Genomic DNA, 19,900 nt, shown 5'->3' on the forward strand with positions numbered 1-19,900 from the left:
CCTACAGTCACATGATCTATTGCTTGTACTTCATGTTACACAGTAGAAAGAGAGTGAGGTTCATGTGGTACCTGCCTCATTGGGATTGGACATCACAATCCTAGAATGAAAACAGGAAACTATTGAAAATTCTCCCCTCCCCGCCCAACTATCTTTATTCATCCAAATAGCTCTATCTCCCTCTTTGAAGGCTCTGCCCACCCCAGTGTTTAGTTGTACATTGACCTTCAATTTTTGGTATTAATCAGCGCCAAACTTACTGAAATTAGTACACCTCCATTTTCACCATCACATTGGCCCAGATAGAGGACTATAAATGTGCCGATAGAAAAGGTAGCATATATCCTTTAGGGGGACATAACCTGGAAACAAGTATTGTGCCTGCTTATTCTGAAGGCTGGTATTTAATTCCTTAAAATATGTTCTTTGAAGTAATGTGGGAGAAGAGTCAAGACTTTTGCCGCTGCTTTTACTCATCTATATTCAAAATATGCTTCACTGTCCAGAAATAGATGTATCCATGGGAAAAAGTTTTATTCTTGTGACTTTATATAGAAGATATGTCATTGCCCAAGCAAGGGTCAGCAAGGTGTATCCAGTTCGCTCACACCATGAGAAGGGCTGACAACTGCTGGCCTGATGATTGTATCCGGTACATTATCTTCATTGCCCTGTTCCAAAAGTGCTTTGGCAGGAAATTGATTGCTAGTGAACACAAGAACCCTTTGAAAAATGTGTTCTAAGGTGGAATGATGCAAATGATAGGGACCGTGCGTAGCTTTGTTCTTAAGTAGCAACATATCTATGAATGTACATTTGTTTGTGTAAGATGATGTTAGCTGTATCATCAATAAGACCTCAGAATTGTTTCTTTTTGGTTCCCCTTTCACTCAGTGCATGCTAAAGGGCACCTCCTAGCTAGCAACATTTTTAAACTGGTCTTAAAAAATTGCACAGGTAGTGGAAATCCTAGGACATCCTGGCAGTGGCTTTGGAGAGAAGGAAGATAGAGCGAGCAGCATGCTGTTGAGATGTGGTGCACAGCTAATGAGGCAGGTTTTGGAAAAGAGTGTAAGGAACCCTCTGGGGCCCATGAAAAGAAGCCCTCCATGAATCTCACTAAAATAAATAAAGCTAATTTTGGGTGAAATTCAGCCCCCTAGTGTGCAATAAATTTGCAGAGACCAATGAGAAGAATGATCTGCTAGTACATGAGGGTAATTGATTTCAGTTTTGTCAATTTGGGTAGGTCAAATTTTAAACAGTAATGGATGCAATTCTTTTTGTTTGAAGGTGTTTGGGATAGAAACGCAATACTGCACTAATGTGCCTTCTTGGCTTGCTGTAATGTGATCTCTACCATGAGACACTCACTGCAAGCATCCACTTTACAGCAGCTCAATAAAGATACAGTACAATCCAGACTGTTGTTTTGTGAAATCCTGTGAGTCCCTCCAGTGAGTAAATACCTGTCTGGTTCACCTTTAAGTATAGTGACTGAACTCTGACCCCACAATGTCCTGGAGGGGGTGAGAAATTCCTGTTAACCCCTGCACAGTAAGATTTGCAATTCAACTTACTTAAATGCTAGCCAGCTGGTATGGCTGGTTTGCAATGCAGTGTGATGCCAACAGTATGGGTTCAATCCCTGCACCAGCTGAGGTTACCACGAAGGATTCTCCTTCTCAACCTCTCCCCTCATCTGAGGCATGGTGACCCTCAGGTTAAATCACCTTCAGTTTTCTCTCTCTGAGGAAAAAGCAACCCTTTGCACGTCATGTGCTGAATAGGATGTGATTGCTTGTGAAAACACATTCCAGGTCCTGGCGCAAGTGTTGACCTTTACAATGCCCGATGCCATACTAAATCTCCAAATTGGAAAATTCCACCAATTCTGTAATCCTTATGTAGAGAAATATTAATGCTCAGAAATAAATTGTATTTATTGTATGCTTGCAAATTTTTGCACAGTTTTTAAGATCATGAATTGCAACTTAGGAATGTATGGATTACTTATTTTATTTTCATTAAAACCAAGCATCTCCTAAAGTATTACAAAAGATCACACACAGCAAACCTAATGAAAAGTAAAACGACTTAATTGCTATAAAAAGCACAGATTTTAAATGCGCATCAAAGTTGATCAAAAACACTCTTTAAACTTGTAACTATTGAGTAAATACATTGTCTGAAACAGTCTAAAGCAAAACAAGTGTGGCATCACCACACCATCCTAAATAAAAGCAGCATAATTTTCTAGCTGCACCTGAACTTTCACATTTGCACCCATAGTTTTAGAGATGCCAAAATTTAAGCTAGGAAATGACTGCAATAACATTTAATTGAAGTGAAAACCTTCAGAAACAGTAAACTCACAGGAAATGTATCATTATATTAAACACTTTGAATGGGGAAATTTTCTCACTATGCAATGGCAGGAATAGCAGATGGAAATGATTTTAATCTATTTTTGGCTATTAAAGTACCTCTCATCCATGAGTTTCCAAGTGATCCCTAATTAGTCCATCATGTTCAATGGGCGAGGTTTTCATACACCAGAGAAATGGACAATACAACTGCAAGCTTTCAGTATTTGTTCACTAATGGGACATAATTCGCAACTGCCAGGGTCATCAGATCAAGTGAGAAGATTTGGTGCATTGAAGCTTTTGAAGAGTTAAACAATAACAATATATTGTATACAACATATCTGATGTGGTGAAATTCCCCCATGTGCTTTGCAGTAGGCTTAGGAGACAACACTTGGCGCAGAACTGCACTAGAAGACGTTTGGATAGATTGGTGGAAAAGGCAGACTTCAGAGCATGAGTGAGGGTTGAGTAGTTTTGGAATGGAATTCCAGAATTTAAGACGGACAGCTGAAAGTATGACACAATAATTCTACTCAGGGGAACCACAAACTGATAAAGTTTGAGAGAGCGTAGATGTCGCAGGGCTGTAGCACAGGAGGATAGGGATGGGGTGGTGGCCTGATTATCTCTTCTCCACCTCTACACAGTGTCAGGAAAGACCCGTGGTCAGCCAACAGAAGCTCCCCCCGCAGCTATAAGCCATTGCAGGCTGACGCTGAAGAGCTGGAGAGTCAGAGCTCCATCCCTCAGAGGCTGCAAGTCCCAAGCTCTCAAGCTGCCAACCAATCTGATTGGTCAGCATCAGAGCTCAATAGTGGTCACTGCTGAAACTGTAGGCAGGAAGCTCCCAATGCAAGCCCAACCGAGGGGAATAGTGGGCATTGGTGGGAGGATTTGTTTAGGAAGGGGGAAGAGATTTTTGTTTATTTTTCATGTGTATCACTGGCTTGTTGTCCATCTTTAATTCCCCAAAATGTACCCTAAGAGTTAACCACATTGTTGTGGATCTGGAGTGACATGTAGGCCTGACCAGGTAAAGACAGCAGATTTCCCATTGGTCACCATTGAGTCAGCTTTTTAATTGAACTCAAATTTCACTACCTGATAAGGTGGACATTCAAACACATGTCCCCAGAACATTGGCTGGGGTTCTGGTTTGTTAGTCCAGTGACATTACCACTGTATCAACTCCTTAACTTGTCATGGCATGTCCCCTATGGGTGAAGGATGCCCTACAAAGATTGTACACCCTTCCTTCCTGCCATATGAAACGCTTAAAAGAAAACAGATTGCCCACTCGCATTAGTCTAGTCTCATCAACTGTTTTATGACGTGGACTGGGAAATATTGGGGTCAATTGATCCTTTAATTATTTATTTCCTTATTTTAGATGGGCTGCTGATTTTGATTTCTGATTAGAAAATCCTTTACTTTCTTCACACTAATCTTCTGTACAGTGAGCACTCAGTCATATGTTTGGAATTTCACCCCTCCCACACATTATAGAACTTCTAGGATTTGGTATAACATTCTTCATGGACCTCTTAATTTATATCACTGGGGCGAGGGAGGAGGAGGAGGAGCATAGAGTGGAGTTAAGCTGAAGCAGGAACCATTTACGAAGGTGTAGGCAGCTAGTTCTGAGTCCCTACTTCCGAACATACAGACAGCAAAGATGTCATCTCATCCTGGGTTGGTAGGACTGACAGGTGAAGAGAGTTTGGATTGCTTAGGACTATATTTACAGGAGTTTAGAAGGATAAAGTCAGAAAAGCCTATGAAATTCTAACAGGTAAACACGGGAAGGATGTTCCCAGTGACCGGGAAGCCCAGACCAGGGGTCACAGTTTAATAATACAGGGTAGACCACTTAGGACTGAAAGGAGGAGAAATTTCTTCACCCAGAGGGTGGTGAGCCTGTGGAATTCACTGCCACAGAAAGGCATTGAGGTCAAAACATTTGATATTTTGAAGAAGGAATTCGATATAATTCTTAGGGCTAAAGGGACAAAACAGGAACCCGGTACTGAGTTGGACAACCAGCCATTATTGTATTGAACGGTAGTGTAGGCTCAAAGGGCTGAATGGTCTACTCCAGCTCCTATTTTCTATGTTGTTTTAGAAGGATCTTTCTGAGGAACTGTAGAATTGTGCATTGTGGCAGGGCTTATGTCAACAAAGTAGGATGACAGGGTCCCTTTGACTTGATTGTGTGATTCAATGGCTCAGAGACAGCATTGTAACTGAATACAAAATGAGTGCACTTCGTTTTGGACCCGACCTCTACCCAAATGAGCAGGCCGGTCCATCAGGTGGCCGCTGTGCTTAAATTGGAAATCCAGGAAAGTTTGGACAGACTAGGTTTAGATTGGCTGGAATTTAAAAATTGTAAGAGGTGACATTGATTGAAGCATATAAGATCCTGAGGGGTCTTGAGAAGGTGTATGTGAAAAGGATATTTCCTCTTGTGGAAGAATAGAACTAAGACTTCACCGTGTAAAAAGTAGGGGTCATCCAAAGAAAACGGAGATAAGGAAAACCTTTTTCTCACACTTGGCCATGTTACTTTCCTCAAAAGGAGGTGGAAGCAGAATATTTTTATATGAATCTTTTTAAGGCAGAAGTATACAGTTAAGCAAAGAGGAGGGATGATGCAAAAGGTTATCAGGACTAGGCAGGAATATAGTGTATTCAGATCTTATTGAATAGTAGAGTAAGTTTGAGGAGCCATGTGGCTTACTTCAGCTCATAATTCATATGCATGTAGAAGGTATAGCACTAATAGAGACCATTTGGTCCATGAGCCTGGGGCTAGCACTGAAAAACTGAATGCCCATTTTCAATGGGAACAAAGGAACAATCCCACATTGCAAATCAATGTTCTAAAGTAACTTTCTCCTTGTTTAGCTTTCAAGGCCAAGATGTAGTAGAGCATTTGTGTGTTCAAAGTACTGGAGTGGTTTTCTGTCAAATTTTGAAAAAAAATAGGCAGAAGAATGAAAGTAGGCGTCGGCATTTTGAAGGCAGAGCTGGTCAGGTTTTCAATTTTGTGGCTTCACCGGATCCATAAAGCTTGGATTAACCCCAGGGATTGGGGCTGGAGTGGCAGGATGACATTGAGGTTGATTCACTGTAACAAGAGAACAAAAATAAACAGCCATTACCACTGGACAAATAGGTAAAGGATACTGAATGCATTTCAATTTTTACAATTTGTAAACTGACATGAAATCCCAGCAATCTGTACAAATGGAATCCTGATTCTTAAATCATAACTTCAAATGAAGTTTCCATATGACTCTTCAAGAGATATTTGGAAAATAAATAGAGATCAAATGTCAAAATTAGGATTTGCACCTATTGTGCTCAGTTTTCTTAATTGAACAGTTATTGTTGCTGTAATTCACTAAGTAAATAGGCATTCACAGCTTGCATTGCACACTGAGAATCAAGTTCCTCCTCATCTACTGAGGCTGGAAGGAGTACTGGTGTTCTTTTACAATCCTCAATTCCAGCTTCATCCACAGCTGCTCCAGATCCTACTGCCTCCAAACATTCCATTGTCTCCTTGTATCCATATTGGGCCTAGCTGCTTTGGTCAGGCTGCTGGGAAGACTGCCAAAATATTGCAGTGTTCTACATCCCAGGGCATTCACCCATGTACTCATGTCCCAAAACAAGTGAGGCACGATCAAGCACCATTATTGTCCAGCTTACTGTTACCAACTATATCTGCCAGAAACCTGCATAAGGATCAAATTAACTCTCTTATTTTCTGGTATAAATCCATATTTCAAATTAGAAATGCATGTAAAAGAGTAGACACAGTGGCTCAGTGGGAAGTATTGCTGCCACACAGCATCATGGACCTGGGTTTGATTCCAACCTTGGGCAACTGTCTGCGTGGGGTTTGCACCTTCTTCCTATGTCTGCGTGGGCTTCCACTGGATGCTCCAGTTTCCTCCCACAGTCTAAGATGTGCAGGTTTGTGGATTGGCTGTGCTAAATTGTTCAGTAATGTGGGTGGGATGGCCTTTGAAGGGTTGGAGCAGACTCAATGGGCTAAATGGCCTCTTTCTGCACTGTAGTGATTCTAAGAAACAAATTTTCCTACTTCAGTGCAGTTTTCTTTTAATCAACATAATTGGGCCTATATCATTGAAAATAACTTCCCACCAACAGTCTCTATATACTTCTTCAGTCCATGATGAGAAGCTTATTTCATGTAAGATCCAGGATTTGTTTATTTATTCCTGGGATGTGGGTGTTCCTGACCAGCCAGCATTTATTGCCCATCATAAAGTTTTGTTTGTAAGTAATGCAACCGTTCACTTAAAACAATAGGGTCTATAAATTAACAGTTAGGGAAGCTCAAAGTTTCCCACTGGAAAAACGTAACCTTTTAATAGCAAATGCATTTCATCGCATGGAAGATTTAAATCATCAACTTAAAATGCACCATGGAACATTCAATTTACTTACATGAAGCTGCTTCTTGGTGGGCTGGTGGTAGTCCAAGATTTGGATATGCCATTGGATAATTATTAGAATACGGAACTGTGGGAACTGCTAACTGTCCAGGATAGCATTGAGGAGGCAAAGGCTGATATCCTTGGACTTGTGGATAAGCTGCCATTTGTTGTGAACAAGCTACAGTGGTTACAACAGCTGAAACAAATCAGGAGGCAGAAAATTCATGAATTAATTAAAATGAACTAAGATATTCATAATGTAAAGATTCCTAAATATTTTGTTCAAATTAGTCATTTTGATTTCCCTCCAATTTAGCCATACTGAATGTGTATGACTGGTTTCTCAACATATTTGGAGTGACCACAGCATCTATCATCTCTTTTCACTGCCTACAACTGTTCACTTCAAAAGGAAGCTATCGTTTCTTAATGTTAGTAAGCTTGAATGAATGAAATCAAAAATCGAACAGGGTCTTTGTCTTTCAACATTGTCGGTGGTTGATGATGGAGCCTTCCGGTTATGCCATCATTATTATTCCCTCAAATATGCAGGTTTTGCACAGAAACTGCTCAAACATTTAGCCCACAAGCATCCACATATGGAAAGAGATTTTGAAATTTCTGTTCTGTTCTGCGTGAGAAGATGCTTCTTCCTCATGTTCCACACACCCTTTTCACTCTGATTTAATGGAGTGACTAAAGATCCCCCTGTTGGTTCTGATTCTGGTTATCAATCAGAATTAGTTCTCATTGACTCAGCTCATGACGTTGGAAGTCAATTCATCTTGTCTGTGTGCTAAATTACTCTGTCAAAAATGAAATATTTTCTTGTCAAATTAACAGCGGTGTGAGCCTAGATAACATAAAATGGCTCCAAGACAAGATATGTCAATCACAAAAATTGGGCATTATAAAAGTGATCTATTTATCCAATCTTTGATAAACATAGGGTAAAATCAGCTCTCACCAGCTCAAGTAACACTTGTGTGATGTAAATTATGAAACATAAAGTTATGAAGAAAGCATTTTGTACATGATTTCATAACAAATTCCTTCACTCCATATGAGAGGAAATGGGCTGAGTTTTCCCAGTCCCCTGGAGACTTTCGCCATGGTGATCTAACAAAACGAGCAGCCTCTTCCATGGAAGCAAGCAGCCAATTAGGATTTTTAAGTTCCTTCCTAGGGATCAGCATTTGAAGCCAGTGGTCATTTTCCATCATGAGTCAGACTCTGGTGCTGCCTGGCCTGCTGTGTTTCTCCAGCTCCACATTGTGTTATCTCAGACTTCAGCATCTGCAGTTCTTACTTTCTCTGAATCAACTTTCACATCTATATTTTAATCTTTTCCCCTAATGTTTTTAGTGATCTTTGTATTTTGTTATAAATGTGTATTTATAATTACATTGAAATCTATCTCTGAGATTATCTGAAGAATCTTTAACTAGAACCTATTTCTTAACGTTGAGAATAATTTCAAAGAAAGAACTAATTACTGAAAAATGACATTATCTGCTGTTTTCACAGCTGCGCAATAAGTTAGGCTGGCCATTTGCTGTCTTCTGAACTGAGATTTATTGTCCTTATCCTGACTAACTCTTTTCACCGACTGGTACAACATCCTTTCATTACTGAGACTAAAGTCAATTACTGCCATAGTTTAATTAACTTGTTTACTTGTTTGAACCTCCAGATTTTTACAAGCCATAATCCCATTAGTTCATCCGTGTTTGTTATTGCTCGAGTTTACTTTCCCCTTCAAATCTTCAACTGTCTGTCCTTGGACATTTTCTTATCAAACTGTTTCTAACAAATCTCCTTGCCCCTGTGTGTGCAAGGCTCCCTTCTGCCTCGGAATAACCCCTTCTTGAAAGGCACCGTTGTGTCACACTCAAATGCTGGAGCAGGTTTTTAATTCTGTTTAACCACTTGTCAGCCATTTTGTGCAGGCCTAGAGGGACTGCTTAGCTGTCGGCTGTTTTGTGTCTCTGAAATATGGGAAGCCCGAACACAATGCCAGACATGTCTTAAACATTCTGGGAAATGGTGATCCTTATGCTGGATATGCATGAAGAGGTGCAGTCACATGAATTTGGTGGGACTTGCAAGCCAGAGGCTTTCAAATTTCTACACTACCTGAGGCTTTCAGGGCACAATGTGTAACCTATCTGGCATCTGACAGGCTACCACACACAGTTGCATAGGTACTTTATAATTTAAACACCACCAAAGAAGGCTGTAAAATGATCTCAAATGTTGATATTCATGCACTGTTTAACAACTGGTTGTGGTATAAGAAAGCATACAGAGAGATGGGGTGGAATCAGGGAATGTTATCAATGTACAAAAACACTATCGAGCTATGCCATCTCAGGGAATTAGTCCAGCTGTATCTGTGCATGGGTCTAGCCCACTTCTGGTTAACAGGGTAGAAAATAGAGCAATCTTGAGAGACTATAGAGGAAAATTTTGTGACATTTAACCATATGTGATGTACATGGGGGAGCTCATAGTAAGATTATGGTTTGGAGGTTATAATACCCAGAGGAGTAGTACAGTCTGTTCGTGCCAATTACAAAAAACATTCCAGTCAATATGTGAGTTCAATATCACTGAGGTAAAAGCAACTATGGGATCTATCAAATCCAGTTTGAAATATGTAGAAAACTCTTCTTTCTGGGTAGGTTGTCTATAGTAGGATAAGTGTTAAACACGGACAGCATAGACTTTAGTCTAAAAAAAATTATCAATGGCTGAATGTGTATATAGCAAGACAAAACTTCTGTTGATATATTTCTTTGAACTGTGATTGATTTACAAACACAATGGTGACTAGTGCCATACCATGATAAACACTAAATAAATCAAAGCTACATCTACCATCAACAGAAAGTTCAATTTTAGCTGAATTCATTGTCATCCACACATCATTATAACTTTGTTGAATCAAGACAAAATATACAGCTTCAGAATAGAACAACTGTCTGATGGCAATGATTGCAAAAGTGTTTATTGTGAAGATCTTTGGGACATTTCTGAGAGACATTATACAATGTAAACATGTTTTTTTTCTTTTCTGCATTATCCAGATACCTCAAATATTATAATTTGACCATTGAGCTGGAGGTTACCATTTGCTATCCAAAGTTGTGAACATAATATATTTGAAGCAAGTATCGAGAAGTGCAAAGTGCCTTGTCCTCAGGTTAAATGAATAATGTAATCTTCTATTCCAACAACAGACTTTCTAACAGTGAGCAATTTGTATATTATTCAGCTCAGCTTGATGCTACTCTTGGTTGCTAACAAAATTCTACATCTACTTTCTCTCTAGGCTGTTGTGAGCTTATTCAGATCAAGTGACAATTCCAATGTTCATTCAAGTATTTATGTATCTGATGTGCAATAGGCTAACCACTTATTTAACTGGACCTGTATCTTCTGAGGGAATCCAGTGAAGGTTCACCAGACTGATTCCCTGGATGGCAGGACTGACATATGAGGAAAGATTGGATCGACTGGGCTTGTGCTCGCTGAAATTTAGAAGAATGAGGGGGTATCTCATAGGAACGTACAAAATCCTGATGGGATTGGACCGGCTAAATGTGGGAAGAATGTTCTCAATGTTGGGAAAGTCCAGAACTAGGGGTCACAGTCTAAGAACAAGGGGTAAGCCATTCAGGAGGAATTCTCTACCACAGAATTCTTTTCAGGCCAAATCATTACATATGTTCAAGAGGGATCTTGACGTAGCCCTAGCAGTTAAAGGGATAAAGGGGTATGGAGAGAAAGCAGGAGCAGGATACTAAAATTGCATAATCAGCCATGATCATATCGAACGGCGATGCACACTCAAAGGGCTGAATGGCCCACTTATGCACCTATTTTCCATGTTTCTATGTTTCTGCTGTAATTACAGCTGCCAGCATGTTATATTTCTGGTTACCAACCACTGGTGGCTAGTGCCTGAGGTAGTTAGCTAGCACTAATCCTCTTCCTTTCTACTAAACCAAATAAACTGAAACAAAAACTTAAACTGGCATCTCCTGAAGGGCATTGTAACTAAAGTCAAAAATTTCAAAGGAAAATTACAAACTCAAATGTCATTTTGGGGAAATCAACTTTTCTAAATATTTTTGAATCAACATGTTATGACACACAATTATGACAAGTGGGACTTGAACTCAGACTCTAGTCCAGATTTAGGGAATAAAAACCGAAAGAACTGTGGATGCTGTAAATCAGGAACAAAAACAAAGTTGCTGGAAAAGTTCAGCAGATCTGGCAGCATCTGTGAAGGAAGAAACAGAGCTAATGTTTCGGGTCCGGTGACGCTTCCTCAGAAAGGGACACCACCACTGGGCCACATGACTCAGGTAAATTTTCCTTTCTACTCTTAAAATGCCAAATTAGAAAATGGTCAAACAGCCTAATCTTTCTTAATGTGCTGAGTCTAAGGACCTGCCTAATGATCAGTGGTAGAGGATAGACAACTAGAGAGTCTTAACAAGAAGAGGCTTTTGTCTTGTATCACAAAGTATAATTTATTGCATCATAGTAATAGGTACAATCAACATTAACGAGTTAGACACAATTACAACTATCAGGAGCCAGGCATGTCAGGACCTCATAAATGACTAATAATTTCTCTAACCAAAGAGTATATGATGTAATTAGTTTGAATAGAACTCAATACAGTTCAATACTGTACAATTCTGGCCTACATATGACTCCAGACCCACAGCAATATGGTTGACTCTTAACTGCCTTCTGGGCAAGTAGGGACGTGCAATAAATGCTGCCTAGCTAGCGATGCCCTCATTCTTTCAGAAACTACTTAATATAACATTTAGATGAACTGTCATATGAGGAGAGGTTGTGTAGGTTGGGCCTATACTTATTGAAATTTAGAAGAATGAGAGGCAACATTATTGAAACATATAAGATTCTTCGGGGACTAACCAAAGTGACTCCAGATAGGTTGTTTCCTCTAGTGTGAGAGTCTAGGACCAGAGTCATAAGAATAACAGGTAGCCCACTTTATACAGAGATGAGACAGAATTTGTTCTCTCAGAAGATAGCGATCTGAGGGCCATTAAATATATTCAAAGCTGAAATAGATTTTTAATTGGTAAGGGGATCAAGGGTAATGGGATAAAGGTGGGAAAGTGGAAATTGATCTCATGGAATAGCGAGGAAACCCAATGGGCTGAATGGTCTCCTTCTGCTCCAGAGCTATATGGTCTTATGGATGGTGATGAAATTTACGATGACATGACACTCAAACATAACAGGAACATTCCTCACGATTTGTCCAAATGTCCATTTAGGATGTTGTTGTAACTCATTAGAGTCCATCAGATTGCAGCTCAGATACTACATTTATCTCAGCAAGCTAATGTGATGGTTAAATTACTTTTATTTTGTTATACTTTAGCAATCAGCCACAGTGCCACTGATCTGAGAGTTTTGTTTGCTCTCCTGTTAGGTCATTGCCTCCTGTACTTTAAACTAAACATTCCTGTTTGATTGGCTTCTTTTCAGGAGCAGCCGAAAACAATCAATTCTGCATGTAAACTTGTTCCACCGTACAATGTGTTTACTTGAGGGGCTTGTGGTGCAGTAGCAGTGTCCCTACGTCTGGGCCAGAAGATCTGGATTCAAGTCCCACCTAGCTCAGAGCTGTGTCACAGCATATCTGAACATATTGCCTAAAATATCTGGTGGCATGGTGACAGTACTCCTGCCTCTGGGCTTGAAGGTTCAAGTAACTCCTATACTAGAAGTATGCTATAACATGTCTGAACAGGTTGATTAAAAATAATGTTCTCATTAGTAACACATCAAGTAGTGGCAGGAACTGATAGGGTATATCACTTTGCTATTTGCCCTGAAGTCTCAGGCAAGAGTTGATAATTTTAGGATAGGCCTAGCAGGAAATAAGAAGTCAGGTATGATGCTTACATGAATTGTGAAAAGGATTTAGAATAAGAAAGAAGTTGAGAATCCAATTGGCACATTAGGACTTGGAAGTTGGATGCGACTCTTAGAATGGCCCATTTGTGTATTGCATGAATCATTTTGAAGTGCAGTTTTTGCGACTATGCAGGAATGACAGAAATAGTTGAACTTTTACAACTGCTTGAACAGAAGATGCTTTTAATTGAGCAGCTTATGTTGGATGTTTTTAGTGTTTTTTTTTCATCCATTCATAGGATGTGGATACTGCTGCCTGGGGCAGCACTTACTGCCCATTGCAACTGACCTTAAGAAGGTGGTGATGAGCTGCCATTGTGCAATCATCAGTGAATATCCTCACTTCTGACCTAATGATGGAGGAGAATTCATTGATGAAGCAACTGAAGATGGTTGGGCCTCAGCCAATACCTTGAGGAACTCCTGCAGAGATAGGACTGAGGTGGTTGAACTCAAATAACCACAATAATCTTTCTTTGTGCCAGGTATTTCTCCAACCAGTGAGAACTTTCCTTCTGATTTCCAGTGACATCAATTTTGTTTAGGCTCCTTGATACATACTTAGACATTGCTTTTTTGTCATGGGCAGCTACAACTCACATCTGAAGTTCAGCTCATTTGTCCAGGATTTGACCAAGGCTGTAATAAGGTCAGGGACTAAGTCAATTAGGCCAATTTTAGGTGCCAGCCCATTCTTCAACTAATGAAATTGACCAAGGCACAACCAATTTTCATAGCTTTGAGCAATTAGCAGAACTCAAAGGCAGTTCTTTAGTCAGAGGTGATGATATTTGGGATAGAGACAATGGTAGTGTGTTAGGTGGGAGCTGGTGGAAGGTGGCAAAGAGCTGAATCAAATGTATAGACTTAAGGAGGTAAGGCAATTCGAGGATGGAGGGTATGAACTGTCGACACATTCTTGTTGGAGGAACAAGAGCATTTTTAAGTTTTGTGAGAATTGCACTTAAGTCTCTTTAAAGTTAAGTAATTCAATGTCAAGTAGCATTGTAACACAGAGCATATATGACAAATATTCTGCCCAGTAGTACATGGAAAAGGTGGCCATGGTTACAATAGGCTCAAAGACCTGGATTTAAATATTAACATAAGGCATCCTCCGGTTAGGTGCTGCATCAAGTTGAGATTTTGTTCCTGAAGTCATGTCTACCATCTGCCCCAATGGGCAAATGCAAATTGCTGCCATTGAATTTTGTGCACCTTATTTACAGAAATGTCCTTTTAAATCCAACCATTACTTACCTGGATGCGATGGCCCTGATTTGCAACATGCGCTGCAGCCACAACAGCAACATGTTAAGACACCAACAACCACCAGTATTGATAGGGCCACTCCAACTCCAATTAATATCTTTTGACTGATGAAAGAGAAAACAAGTATGAAAATGTGAAACAGGGCTATTGAAAAATACAGAGAGATAGTGTGGCATCGCTGAATAAACTTTCATAAGATCGTATGATGCATGTGCACCATGAAACTATTTGTTAAAGAAATCTCTATGCTTGTGTTTGAGTTTAATGCTGACCCAAGGATGGATTGACACAGATTTGGAGGCAGTTCTTGATGAAATAATAAGCTTACAATCAATGCATTTCTGGGGGAGCTGCTGTTGAAGAGCTCTTATGACTGGGACCAAATTGTGCAGCTTGCATTAGATGCCTCTCTGGAAGTTATACTGAAGTACACCTCCAGAACATAGAATCCCTACAGTGTGGAAGCAGGCAATTCGGTCCACACTAACCCTCTGAAGAGCATCCCATTCCCCTACCATATCCCTGTAACCTTGCATTTCCCATGGCTAATCCACCTAACCTGCACATCCCTAGACTGTGGGAGGAAACTGCGCAGACACAGGGAGAATGTGCAATCTCCACACTGACAGCCACTTGAGGGTGGAATCGAACCGACGTCCCTAGCGCAGTGAGGCACCAGTGCTAACCACTGAGCCACGATACCACTCCAGATGTATCTTGACAGTGGAAGGATTGTTCCAGATGGCCTGTGGTATCAGAGCTTGAGCAGACCTATGGAATTGATTGTACTTCATATACCCCATCTGGTCCTGAAAAGTGATAACAACAAGGTCTGGAGGAAAGAAAACTTTGATTTGCAGCAGTAAACCAATTATAAGCCTGAAGATGAGTCAAATTCACACCCCTCTTTGTGAGATGACATGTCTGATCTCTACCAGGGAAGGATTCGATCCAGTTCCACTGCGATTCCACCTCATTTCAATCAAACTACTGAATTCTAGGCTGATGGCAATGGATAGATATTCTTTCACTATAAACAGTACCATCGTCAGCAATAGTATGACTTCACGTGGATTTGATGGACGAAAAGTAGATGTTTCCTCTCTAATCCATTTGGAACAACTTATGGCTCCATAAATAATCCAGCGAATAACCTAAGCTAACTTTAAAGTCAGTTCTGAGCCAAGAATTTAATTCCTTGTGAAACATGGTTTTTTGGTAGTTTTGGAACTATTTCAAAGAATCCCTTCGAATTTTTATCTTATCATCAGACAATTTATTAGCCTGTGTCTTGTTTGTGTTGTCAAAACAATTAAGTTTCTTTCATTCCACTCAGACAATGTATCATTTCACAAGAATCAATTATACCCCAATACACTGTCAGGAAATTCAACGCCATCAAGGCCAAAGCAACCCATTTGATTGGCATTCAATCCGTCACCTTAACATTCACCTTTTCCACTACCAATGTACAACAGTAGCAGTGTGTACCACACACAAGATGCACTGCAGTAACTTGAAATGTCTCCTTCAACAGCACCTTCCATCCAAACACACCTCATGGGAAAGATAGGGGGTAGCTGATGCATGGGAGAATCACCACATACAATTTACCCTCCAAGTCACACTTAATTCTGATGTTCCTTCACTGTCACTGGGTCAAAATTTTGGAAATCCTTCTCTAACAGCATTTGGGATGAGGCTATGCTAGGAGATTGAGAATGTATTAGGGCAGTTCATGAAGACACTACGTTCTCAGGGGAATTTATGTGAGCCTTTCCAGAAACAATCACATCCACTAATTATTGTTTTAAATCCCTCATTCAATTAGCTGTCCTTATTAATTGCGCCAGTTGCCTACTGATCATAGGGAAAGTTTTATTAATGTCTTTATTTAGCAGCCTTCTTGCAGTCTCCGTGGTGTAGGTTTTCCTACAATGCTGTTCAGAAGAATGTTCCTGGGTTTTGACCCAATGGCTGCAAAGGATAGACAATATAGATCCAAGTGACGATGCTGCGTAGCTTGGGGGGAACTTGCAGCCTGTAGTGTTCCCATATTTCTCCTTTCCTGCCCAAGTAGTAGAATTCAAAGATTTGGAAGGTATTGTACTGTTATTTGTTGGGTTACTGTAGTCCATCTCGTAAATGGTTGGGTTTGGGTCAAGAGTGTACATCAAGGCCCAATAACCAGGACCCAGGATGTTATATAGCCGACAGTGCTTGGATCTAGGATGTTAGGACTATTGAAGTTGGGACAGGGGTGGGGTGGCTGTGTACATTTCGATATCTGAGGAACTGGGGCAGGAGAAGCATGTGGCCGAAGACTTTTGTCCCTACCCCTGTCAGTGGTAGAGGCAGTGAATTTTTAAGGTGGTGTACGGAGTGCCAATCAAGTAGGCTGCTTTGTTCTGGATGGTGCCAATCTTCTTTGGAGTTGTTTTATGGGCATACATCAGGCAAATGGGGATCACTCTGATGGATAGGCTTTAGGGAATCAGAAGTGAGTTACTTAGTGCAGAATTCCTAGTCTCTGTCCTGCTTTTGTAGCCTCAGTACTTATATAGCTGGTCTAGGTCAGTTTCTGGCCAAAGATAACCCTGGAATGTTGATGATGGGGAATTCAGTGATGTTAATGCCATTGAAGAGCAAAGGCAGCTGTTTAGGCTTTCTCTTGTTGGAGATGGTAGTGATCCACAGTTGTACTGTGCAAATATCACTTGCCACCATCAGCACACTTATATGTGTTTTCAATGCTGATTTCATTCAGTTTTCACAGATGCAGACATATTCACACAAAGGCACACATAAACCTTGGATTAAAATCAATTTTAAAAAAACTTACACACACATTCACTTCATTATTACTTCATTGGTGATCAGGAGTGGACTGATAGGGCAGTAATTGTTCTTATTATCACATAGAGTGTATTGAATTGACTGAAGATGGGCAGCTGTGATGCTGTGAGCCTCAGGAGGAGGCTGGGATGGATCATCCCTTTCAACCCTCTGCGTGATGGTGGTTTCAAATGCTTTATCCTTGACTTGCACAGTACCATGACTTGTTCTCCAGAATGCTTTGATCAAATATTGGAAATGTTCAACAAGTCAAATAGCATGATAAGTTCCTAGGTCATAGGCAACAGAGAAGCTGAGGAACATGAATTTGATAATAGTTCCACCTATATCATAAAACTAACTTGCTCTTTCAGATGCTGGATCATTACTCCTGTACCTTCCTTAGACTTTCTTTACTGTCAATTTCTCAAATAAATAGTTATTTCTTGCTTAAAATTCAGACTTCACAGGTTTCATGACAAAAGAATTTTGGAAATACCTTACCACAGGAATTTTCTTATCCCATTTATTTCTGACCATGTGCTAAGCTGTCATTGTCGCTTCCCTTCTTAGCTACCCAATAATCCCAAACTGCTGCAACACTCACCCTTGGCCTGGTCCTGATTTTGCTTCTCTGTCTAATTTTCTCCCCTCAAGACTTCGCTGAGCTCAACTTTTCCATAAAAAAAAACTTACTATGCCCACCTGAATCCTACTTTAGCTGAGGTTCTTCATAGTTCTCTCTCCTATGTACTGTCCCCATCCTTCAATTCTTCAGTCTCTTCCACAGAAAAGTAACCCCTGACTCATATGCTTTTGCAGGTTTACACTCTATCTCCAACTTTCTTTCCAAAGTCCTTGAACGTGCTATCACTCCCAAACACGTGTCCATCTTTCCATGAAGACCATATTTGAATTCCACCAATCAGGCTTCAGTCTTGTCACATTGCCATGAATATTCTTATCAAATTCCAATTGATATCCTGTGTGTTTGTGACAGAGGTACATCATCTGCAGTCTTTGATACAATAGCCCATAACATTCTCCTCCAATGCCTCCCTAACATTTGACATTTTCTAATCAACCTGTTCCAAAATTTCATTGCACAGTTCTGGGGCAGATGGGACTTGAACCTGGGCCTTATGGTTCAGAGGTAAGGACACTACCACTATGCTGCAAGGGTTCTCCTCCCTAGTAATATCAAATTGGGTGTGAGTCCATTCATCTGGTTGCAATCATATTTGTTCAGAGCCAAATAATCACTTGAATGATTTATCTTCCCCTTTCTTAATTTCTCCCTCTCATCTACCAAAGAATCTATTGCTGGGTTTCTTTTATTTTTTTGTTCACATGCTGCCCTTTCATAAATGTATTCAAAAACACAGCCTCAATTTTCACATACCCATCTCTGCCTATCTCTCTTCACTCCACCACTTTTGTGAAATTATCAGACTGCTTGTCCTCTATCCATACTACATAAACAGAAATTTCCTGCAACTAATTGCTGGGACGAAAGAAAGACATTGTTTTCACTTCCTGGTACATGCTGACTTCCATCCTCTTCCTGATGACTTGACTGAGGCCGAACCAAACTGTTTGCAACCTTCTTTTATATTAGGTCCCAAGATGAACTTTCAGCCACATATCCATGGCATCACTAAGACTATGCTTTCTCACATCCATAACATCATCCAACTCCATCTTCCCTTCAGCTGACATGCTGCCAGAATTCTCACCCGTGCCCTTGTTAGCTCTAGACATGACAGTATGAATGCACATCTGGCTGCCCTCCCATGTTCTACATCCAGTGAGTTTTCCACTCCCCTTTCCTTCTTTAAGACACTTTAAGAAACTTGCCTGTTTGCCTGAGATTTTTGTTATTTGACCTAGTACCTCCTATGTGGCTCAGTGCCATATTTTGTTCTGTCAAGTTCCTGCAGTTCATGTTGTAGAATGAGAATATTTTAACGATGTCATCCAAATATAAATTGATATTGTTGTCAGGTTCGTCACCACTGCATAAAATTCTTCTGTCAAGATTCATTTTCTCCTGACTCGGCATGATGTTATTTTCCATTCATGAAGTTCAAAAATTTATGTAATTAATTTTAGCATCAGTCCTCAATTTACCTCAATGCTTTGCCCCTGCCATTGCTGACAATCTTGAATGAACTTACATGTTGCCATTTCCACTAATTCTGTGTAAGATTGCTATAAATTCATGAGGCCTAAGTCTTCACTGAATTAATTTTGCAATCCATCTCTATTTTGCTCATTTAGATAATGCCAATTCTATTCAATTCACTTTGTTTTGCTTTGTACAAGTATGTCTTCCCTGTCATTTCAATATTTTTAATGGAAACATTTCTCCAAATCTACTCCTCATTTTTGAAGGCTGTATGTTTATTGATTATTATTGTTTGTTAATTGATGAATTTCATGTTCTACTTTAATTGCTTCAATTCATTTGATTTGCTGATAAACTCAAATTTAATTAACATTTTGAATTCAGTAATTAATAATCCCATGTCTCAGTTTTGTTTTAGTTTTTGTCTGATTCTCTAATTTCTTCAATATCATAAAACATAAAGAATATCCAAACAATAAGAGATGATGTAAATCTTTGCTGTGAGTAATAGTTATTGATTACTTACGTGGTGTTGTTCTCTCTACAGGACGCTCCACTAAAACTCAAACTGCATTGTATGTCTAAAGCTGCAACTAAAAAAGGAAAATGTTATAGAAATATTTGCTTTCAACAAACATACTCAAACAGCAACCAAGAATATAATGCAATCATCTCTTGGTTCAGCAGAATAAATACAAAGTTCAATTTACTAATTTAAGATACTTTTAGCAAAGTTTTATACAGAAAATCCAGATGAAGGTATAATCATGTAGAAGTAATGCAGAAGAAGGAACAAAAACCATGTTGCTGGAAAAGCTCAGCAGGTCTGGCAGCATCTGTGAAGG

General features: G+C 39.8%; 1 protein-coding gene across 1 annotated transcript in view; it reads right to left on the minus strand.

Annotated features, from left to right (window-relative positions):
* Positions 1-2,003: 2,003 nt before the first annotated feature.
* The window catches only part of LOC109911546 (protein shisa-5-like), a 49,993-nt gene continuing 32,096 nt past the window's right edge, over positions 2,004-19,900 (minus strand). The window contains exons 2-5 of the mRNA XM_048606712.1: positions 19,582-19,658; positions 14,081-14,196; positions 6,855-7,040; positions 2,004-5,502 (exon numbers count right to left, since the gene is read on the minus strand). Coding sequence (XP_048462669.1) covers positions 5,414-5,502; positions 6,855-7,040; positions 14,081-14,196; positions 19,582-19,658 — 468 coding nt within the window. The 3' untranslated portion in view covers positions 2,004-5,413. The remainder of the gene's footprint in view (positions 5,503-6,854; positions 7,041-14,080; positions 14,197-19,581; positions 19,659-19,900) is intronic.

Source organism: Rhincodon typus, chromosome 16 (genome assembly GCF_021869965.1).
Source record: "Rhincodon typus isolate 14 chromosome 16, sRhiTyp1.1, whole genome shotgun sequence".
NCBI classification, from domain to species: Eukaryota; Metazoa; Chordata; class Chondrichthyes; order Orectolobiformes; family Rhincodontidae; genus Rhincodon; species Rhincodon typus.